The 8878-nt window shown below is 55.1% G+C and overlaps 1 protein-coding gene across 1 annotated transcript; it reads right to left on the reverse strand.

Annotated features, from left to right (window-relative positions):
* Positions 1–770: 770 nt before the first annotated feature.
* On the reverse strand, positions 771–1627 carry IMP3 (IMP U3 small nucleolar ribonucleoprotein 3). Its single transcript, XM_077881971.1, has one exon. It carries the CDS (start codon positions 1539–1541, stop codon positions 987–989), a length of 555 nt encoding a protein of 184 aa, XP_077738097.1. The 5' UTR covers positions 1542–1627; the 3' UTR covers positions 771–986.
* Positions 1628–8878: the final 7251 nt, after the last annotated feature.

The raw sequence follows: 8878 nt of genomic DNA on the forward strand, positions 1-8878 counted from the left end.
GCTGATTTGGAAACTCGAATTCAGGGATTCTCTCTAAACCCCTACATATGCCAGCGTTGACAGCCTCTTAAAGGGAGCCCGATGCCAGCTCCGCCACTTATTGGCTATGCAATCTTGGGGCAGTTTGACCCATCTCTGCCTCAGTTCCCTCATCTGAAAAGTAGAGGATAATTGGATTCCCCACTTCATAGCATGTTGGGAGGATTAAACAGATTAATCCATGTAACGCACTTCCAACTGTGCCTGACACACAGCAGACGCATTTGCTATTAACATCTCCAGTGTCCCCTTCCCGTATTTCTCTAGCAAATGCATAGGTCTTGGCACTCTATACTTAGTCTCCTCGTCTAAGTCTTGGGTAAAAAGAGGTAACCTCCCCCTTCTCCAGTTCCCCACCGCGAAGAACATGCTTCCAGGAACCCCCTGGGCCACTTCTAACCGCTAGCTGGCCAAGCTACAGGGTGATTATTTCCTTGGGCGAGCCAAGAGCAAACACTGCAGCCCTCTAACACGGTTACTTCCTGGGGCTGGAATATCCACAGGAAGTCCTGTGGGGAAGAGCTCGGCCAAGACAGTCATTCCGAGCAAGGGATTAGTGCCCTGACGAATCTGCCGCAACCTCCGCAGGCGCCCTCCCCACCCCCCACCCCCCACCCCGGGGGCCGGCCTCGCTCATGGCAGGTCGCTAACTCCGCTCTTCCCTACTGGGTTCTCGAGCCCAGGAGCCCAGATGTGAGCCCGTACGAGAAAGCCAGACAGACACAAAGGCGCACGCTCCGAGCGGCTGGCCCCTTTACTGGCATTGGGACGGCTCCTCTCCGCGCGCACTAACCCATGCCCGCCCTCGCCCCGCATCTGTGCAAACTCGAGCTCGAATTCTCCAGGGTCCGTGCGCCGCTTAACCCCGAACAAGAGCGAGTAGTCGAATCAAAAGGGGTCGAGCAACGGGAAGGCGTCGGCGGGCGGCGCCCCGGGGAGGGACGGCGCTAGGCCTCCAGGTCGAAGTCGTCGCGCTCCTCGTTGTACTCCAGCACGTGGCGCCGGATCCGGGACGAGTCCACCCAGGTGACGAAGTCCTCCATGCTGCGCGTGACGAGGAAGGCGGGGTCGGTGACCACGTCGGGGCCCACGCGCACGTGGCCCTGCTCCACGAAGGCCACGGCGGCCTGGAGGTGCTGCGCCATGCGCAGCTTCAGCAGCACGGTGGGCAGGCGGCGGCGGCAGAAGGCCGAGGCGGTGACCGAGTCGCAGAGCGCGAGCGAGCCGCGCGTGGGCACCAGGCCGAGGGCGTACAGCTTGTCCAGCAGCGCGGCCGAGGCGCGCACGCGGAACGGGTCTCGCTCGGGGAGGTCGCGCAGACGCCGCGCCAGCTCGCGCACCGCCCGGCTCAGCTGGTTGTAGCGCGTGTAGTCCTCCCGCCGCTGCAGCCGGTACCGCCGCAGCACGCGCAGCTCGTGCAGGTTGTGGTCGGTGGCCTCCCAGTTCAGGAAGTCCACCTGCTTCAGCAGCTTCTGCTCGTGGAACTTCAGCTTCCGCACCATGATGGCGGCTCCCGGGGCCTCCAAAGCCGACGCCTCGACCGCGCCGCCGAGCGCCCGCGCGACTTCCGCCCAGGCCGGCCCAATGAGAGGACGGCCTCGGGCCACGCCCTCCGCCCCCATTGGTCAGGCCGGAGCCACGCCCCCGCCAGCCACGTCACTATCTCGCGTTGCTTCCCGCGTTGCCGGAAGTAGGGCCGAGGTGCTGGCGGTGGGGCGGCTGGCGCGGCCGCGGCCCGGGCAGGTGCTCTTCCTTTAGACCTTTTTTTTGTTGTTGTTTTAAACCTCCTCGTGGTGTTCAGTCACGAGGACTGTATCCCCAGTGCAGCAGTCGTTCAGTCCCACTCAGACTTATGCCTGTTAGAGTCTCCCAGGTGAGTCCGCTCCGGGAAGCTGAGGTCAGGCCGGGCGGAGACAGGTGCCGGCTGTGCTGGTTCCGCGGGCTGCGCGGCGCTCCCGGTGCTCTCGGTGCTCCCGGCGGTCGCGGTGCTCCCGGTGTCACGGTCCTCCGGTGCTCCCGGCGGTCGCAGTCCTCCCGGTGCTCTCGGTGGCCGCGATGCTCCCGGCGGTCGCGGTCCTCCCGGTGGCCTTGATGCTCCCGGCGGCCGCGGTCCTCCCGGTCCTCCCGGTGGCCTCGATGCTCCTGGCGGCCGCGGTCCTCCCCGTGCTCGCGGTGGCTGCGATGCTCCCGGCGGTCGCGGTCCTCCCGGTGGCCGCGATGCTCCCGGTGGCCGCGATGCTCCCGGCGGCCGCGGTCCTCCCGGTCCTCCCGGTGGCTTCGATGCTCCCGGCGGCCGCGGTCCTCCCGGTCCTCCCGGTGGCTTCGATGCTCCCGGCGGCCGCGATGCTCCCGGTGCTCCCGGCGGTCGCGGTCCTCCCGGTGCTCCCGGTGGCCGCGGTGCTCCAGCTGCTGGGAGCTTCCCGGCGCCGCCCGGTCTAGGGGGCCCGACGCTGGCGAGCCTGCAGGAACCCCGACTGCCCGGCCGCTTCCTCGCCCTCACAGAGGCCTCCCCGAAAGCTGTATTAGCAGATGTGCCAGGTGACTCATCGAACCTAGCAGGTCCGAGACACCTGGATTCAAGTACACACCCCGAGCTCACTCGAATTAGCCCGACCGGGTGGACTTCTGGTCACCCGGCACCGAGCTGAATACATTCAACGCTCTTCGGCTCCTTCGGTCTGTAAGTCACATACACGAAACCGGTCTGTTTGCCTGGGCCTTTGACGCCATCTAGCTTCCTCGCTGATCATTTTTAGTTTTGTACGGGAGTTTCATTGTCCTTTTAAGTACGATACTTACTATGTGGGAAATGATACATGTCAGTGTAAGTTATACATGTTAAGTTACAAAGTATAATGAGGATACTTAGGAACCCAACAGCCAGCTTAAGAAAAATGTCACCAGGACCACTTCCATCGACCTACTCCGGCCACTTCTCCAGCCAGAGGTAATGGTATCTATGCACCTGGATTTTTGTGTTCATTTTCCCCTTTTGCTTAAAAAGAAAAAAAAAAAGTTTTATCATTGCACATGCATCTCTAAATACGTTGAGAACCTTCTTATTTCAAAGTGGAGCCAGTAGACCGGCACAGAGCTTTTTGGAAATGCAGTATTTTAGGCCGATTCCTGACCCACAGAATGACAGCCACTGCTTAACAAGATTCCCCAGGTAATTTGTATACACGTATACACGCCAATTTTGCAGATATGGTTAAATTAAAGATTTTGAAATGGCGAGAATACGGACACCTGAGTGGGTTCAGCGGTTTAGCGCCGCCTTCAGCGCAGGGCATGATCCTGGAGACCCCGGATCGAGTCCCACATTGGACTCCCTGCATGGAGCCTGCTTCTCCCTCTCCCTGTGTCTCTGCCTCTCTGTGTGTGTCTCTCGAATAAATAAATAAAATATTTTTAAAAAAAGAAATGGTGAGAATATGCTCAGTTATCTGGGTGGGTCTCATGTTGTCATCAGTGTCCTTATAAGTGAAAGAGGGAGGCAGAGGAATCAGAGGAGATAGATGATGAAAGCAGAAATCTGAATATGTGAGAGGGAGCTTTGAAGATGACGGGGAACCCAAAGCAGAGGAGTGTTGGCAGCCTCTAGTAGCTGGAAAAGGCAAGGAAACAAATTTTTCCTTAGAGCCTCCAGAACATAGTCTTGAGATCCAGTTTGGATTTCTGTAAAACAATAAACGCGTGTTGCTTTAAGCCACCCAAGTTTCTGGTAATTTGTTACAGCAGCAATAGAAAACTAATACAATTTCCTCTTTTTTCCTAATTGATTTGAGGATGTTCTTTATGTATTATGGATATTAATCCTTAACCAGTTATATATAGAACAAATATTTTCTCCCAGCTTGCGCTGCATCCCCACCCTTCATAGTCCCCCCAGCCTCACTCCATCCTCAGCCTTTGCTCAGCATGTCTGCAGTAGGACTCTTGGTTAACTTCCTTCTCCCCAGACAATAAACAGTAAAAACTAAACCATATGTGTTAGCAAGTGATAAATGTTATGAAACAAAACTGAGCAGGATATAGGAGAGCTTAGGCTAATGAAGGGCTGTAGTTTTAAATAGGGCATGTCAGGGTAGGTTTTATTGAGAAGGTGATATTTTATAGGGATTTAGCCATGTAGATATCTAGGGAGAGAGTATTTCCGAAAGAGACACAGTCTACAAATGCCTTAAGACAGGAATGTGGGGCAGCCCAGGTGGCTCAGTGGTTTAGCGCTGCCGTCAGCCCAGGGCGTGATCCTGGAATCCCGGGATCCAGTCCCACGTCGGGCTCCCTGCATGGAGCCTGCTTCTTCCTCTGCCTGTGTCTCTGTCTCTCTCTGTGTCTCTCATGAATAAATAAATCTTAAAAAAAAAAAAAAAAAAAAAGACAGGAATGTGCCCAGCATATCAGAAGAGTAACAGAGCCGTCTTGGTTGGAGCAGTGGGCTAGGAGGGGAGGAAAGGGGGTTCTGATGACAGAAATTCATAGACCTTTGAGTAATTAAGGACTTTGGGTTTTATGTTTGTGAGATGAAGATACTGAATGGTATGGCAGAGGATTGACATCTAACTTATGTTTTTTGTTGCTTTTTTAAGATTTTTTATTTATTCATGAGAGACACAGAGGCAGAGACACAGGCAGAGGGAGAGGCAGGCTCCCCGAAATGAGCCCGATGTAGGACTTGATCCTGGATCCTGGAATCACACCCTGAGCCGAAGGCAGATGCTCAACCGCTGAGCCATCCAGGCGTCCCATAAGTTATGTTTTAAATAGATCACTCTGACTGCCATGTTGAGAATAGACTGTCAGGAGGCAGGGGTGGAAACAGATCATTAGGAAGCTGTTGCAGTGATCTGGGTGAGAAAGACAGCTGGGACCAGGAGAGAAGATTTTTTTTTTTTTTTTTTTTTTTTTTTTTTATTTATTCATGAGAGGCACAGAAAGAGGCAGAGATGTAGACAGAGGGAGAAGCAGGCTTCCTCTGGGGAGCCCAATGCAGGACTCGATCCTAGGACCCGGGTATCATGACCTGAACCAAAGGCAGACACTCAACCACTGAGCCACCCAGGTGCTCCACAGTAGCAAGAATCTGATGTGAGAGGAGTCCCACAAATGATGAGAGTCAAGGACGGCTCCAGTTTTTGGCGTGAGCAAGTGGTAGAAACTTCTCATCACTCAAGGGAAGGCTGCCAAGTAGAATAGGTTTGGGGGGCAGTATCTGGTATTGCTTGGGACATATTGGGTTGGAGGTGTCTATTAGACATCCTAGGGGAGATGTCAAAGAGAAAGCCATTTGAGCCTGGAATTCTAGATAAAGGCCTAGGCTGGAGATTAAAATAAAAAATTGAGTTGTTATTGGTAGAGAGATGGTATGTCAAGCCATGAGTCTGGGCGAGGTCATCAAAATAGTGAATATGATAGACAAGCGGACCACTTTCTGTAGTCTATAGTGTTACAAATTATTGGAGAGAGGAAGATGAACTAATGAGGTAGAAGGGAAACCAGGAGAGTATGGTTTCCCCAGTGGAAGTGAAGGAAGTGTATCCAGGGGGAAGGAGTCCTCAACCTGGTCCCATGGTACTGAGAGGTTGAGTAAGAGGGGAACTGAGAATAACCATTGGGTCATTAATGACTTTGACCTTGATAATAATAGTTTCAGTTGGGCAGCCCCGGTGGCTCAGCGGTTTCGCTCCACCTTCAGCCCAGGGCATGATCTTGGAGTCCCGGGATCGAGTCCCATGTCGGGCTCCCTGCATGGAGCCTGCTTCTCCCTCTGCCTGTGTCTCTGTCTCTGTCTCTCTCTGTGTCTCTCATGAATAAATAAATAAAATCTAAAAACAAAAAAATAATAGTTTCAGTGGAGTGTGAGGGTGCAAGACTGGCTTGAGGGGTTTAAGAAGAGAAAGGGAGGAAAGAAATTTCAGGCAGCTAGTATAGATGCTATTTTGAGGAATTTTGCTCATGCATGCAAAGAAATGGGGCAGTAGTTGGTGGGGGGAACTAGAGTGGAGAATCTATTTTTTAAAGATGTGGGTTGACTCTTTCCTCAGTACCCACAGCTTGTTGGATGCCATTCCAGTCTATTCTACTTCCATAAACTCCCAGATTTACTTCTCTCCAGCCAGTACCCTGTACTGTCTCAGGCTCTCATCATCTCACGTGCATGTATTGCACTGTACCCATTTTGCCACCAGTGGGGTCAGACTGGGAGCCACTGGCTGCAGCTCTCCCTTGCTGACTCTTTTCTTAAAGGAGGAAATTTGGGCACTTGGATGGAGAATGGATGCTGTTTGCCGAGCATGAGTCAGGGCCCAGGCAGAAAAGAGAGAACACACTCCAATTAGAATAATGTAAGGAAAAAAAAAAAAAAGAATAATGTAAGGAGAATTGAATAAAGAGACTTTGTCCTAAGGGAATGGGCAGGGTATAGGGAAACCACAAAGATTAGTGCTGTTTCCTGAGACTAGCAACTTGGGGGCTGTGTTACCCCTAGACTTGAAGAGGGTCACTGGAAGGGAGGGAATGGAAGATGCTGGTACTGTGTGGAAATGTCTGAGAGGCTCAAGAGAATTTTCCCCAAGAACCTGGAAGTAAGTATGGCTCCTAAGAGTTAGAAAAACCCACCCAGAACAGATGTGGGAGAAAGCCCAAGATGGTTGGTCTGTGAATGTGTGGCTGAGGTGTTTGGGAGCCAACTAAAGGCCATCAGGGTGGTGGCTGGACTGGGATCCTGGCTGGGTGAGCAGAAGTCCTATCGATTGTATTAAGGGAGCTAATAAAGGTAAAATGTGTACAACAGTGTGTGGCACTAACATCGCAGTTGCTGTTAGGCTCAGCTTGGGCAGAGGCTATGTGAATGAGGAGAGATCACAGAGAAGGGGTGTCCCAAAAGTAGCTGGGGGAGACCTACTCCAGCTCTGGTTGGAGGAGGAGGAGGACGATGACCCAAATGCTTAGAATCAGGGCTGGCCCTGTCGTGGAGGATGAGATCTCAGTGTTTCTTGGCTGAAAGACTTGTTACACCATCTCCTCATCCTCTCATGGGGTTTGGGGGGGGGGAAATGAGTGGGGAAAATTTGAGAGGAAGACAAACCATGTAAGACTCCTAACTCTAGGAAACAAAGGGTTGCAGAAGAGGGGGTAGGTGGGGGAATGGGGTAACTGGGTGACAGGTATTAAGGAGGGCACACAACGAGATGACCACTGGGGTCCACTGAGCTAACCTGGTAACTGGGCTTCCTAAGGGGTGGCCCAGCCTGCCGTGATCCGTTGGTGCAAAAATTCAGGTCTGCCTGACAGTCGCATTTCTGTGTGCAATTGAATACCCGGCCTGGTAACTACCCCACCACGGTGAGCCCTCGGTAACGTATGCGATTGTCCGATCCCTGTGTTGAACACCTGACACTAATATAATATTGTATGTCAACTACAATTACAAATAAAGCTTTAAAACCTGGCCTTCTGGGGTTTGTACCTAAGCCTTTATTCAGGTCACATGTCAGCCCTGCAGAGGGAGTTGGATCTACTGGCTGTGCCAGTGAAATTGGGTTTTGGAGCCTTCTACCCCTCCCAACAGCCGAAGGCGCCCATGTTTAGCAGCTCCCCCTTGCGCCAGCTAATCCGCAACAAGTAGGAAAAGTCAGAATGAGGAGGAAGGAAGTTCTAGCTAGAACACGGCTCCAGGGCATGGCCTGGAAGAGGAGTAGGGGCTAAAGCCTCCGTCTCACCTCAGGCACCTCCTCTTCCGGGAAGCCTTCCTTGGTCCTTGCTCCACCCAGGCTGGGATAGGTGCCCTCCCAGGCACATTTCGTGGCACTGGTCCCGCTGAGTAGGGAGTTACCTGCCTACCTCTCCTGACTTCTGGAAGGTAGGGACGACATCTTATCTTTGTAGCCCAGGGGGCCTGATAGAGAATGATAACTCTGTGAACGCTCCTTTGAGTGCACGACTGAATGCATGAGCTCGACCCAGGACAGATAAATCACAGGTGGGGGGGGGGGGGCGGCTGCACACCTGAGAGGGCACACTCCTGCGGGTTGTGTCCTAATCCCCAGGGCCGAGCGTGGCACGTGGCACCTGGCGCCCAGTGCCCAGAGTGCTCCAGGTGGGCTGGCCAAGGCTCCAGTGCCCCTTGCCTGTCTGCAGGCCCACGCACACCACCCTGCCCCCTTGCTCTGCTCGCTGCTCACGCCACAGAAAATCCAGTCCCGGGGCGGCACAGGGCACCCCGGAACGGGGCGTGCCTAAGCTTGTCCCCTGTGGCTACATACCTAGGGTCTTGTCCTTCCGTCCAAAGGAGGTCTCCCGCGGCAGGGGTGCTCCCAGCCTGGTGGCTACGGGATCGGAGCCTCAAGCTTCTTCCCAGAGGGCGCTGCTAGCTCGGGGGCTAGCTCACCCTGCCCCCCCCCCACCAGAGATCCCCAGGCTGCGCCCCGGCCCAGTTTCGCCCAGTCTCGCCCGAGTGGGGGTGGAGGGGCAGGGGGACGGGAGAGCGGCGGCGGCGGCGGCCGGGCGCCCTCCCTCGGCCCCTCCCTGGGGCTCGGCCGCCGCGGCCTCCCCGCCAGCCCTCACTTTGCAAACTTTCGGACTTTTCCTCCACTGCGTCGAGGGGAAGGCGGCGGCGGGGGGGACTCTAGGCGCTCCGGCCAGGGGTCCCCGCGCGGGGGGCTCCTGGAGGCTCGGGCCCCTAACCTCGGCGGGTCGGGGAGCGAGCGCGAGCGCGGGGGGCCGGGGGAGGGGGTCCCCGCGGGGTGGGGGTGCTCCAGGCGCTCGGGCGAGGGGTCCCCGCGGGGTGGGGGTGCTCCAGGAGCTCCGGCGAGGGGTCCCCGCGGGGTGGGGGTGC

Source organism: Canis aureus, chromosome 32 (assembly GCF_053574225.1).
Source record: "Canis aureus isolate CA01 chromosome 32, VMU_Caureus_v.1.0, whole genome shotgun sequence".
Lineage (NCBI taxonomy): Eukaryota > Metazoa > Chordata > Mammalia > Carnivora > Canidae > Canis > Canis aureus.

Bases quoted from the DNA above. Each gene is read 5' to 3' on its own strand.
- IMP3 (XM_077881971.1), bottom strand. From the start codon at position 1,541: ATGGTGCGGAAGCTGAAGTTCCACGAGCAGAAGCTGCTGAAGCAGGTG.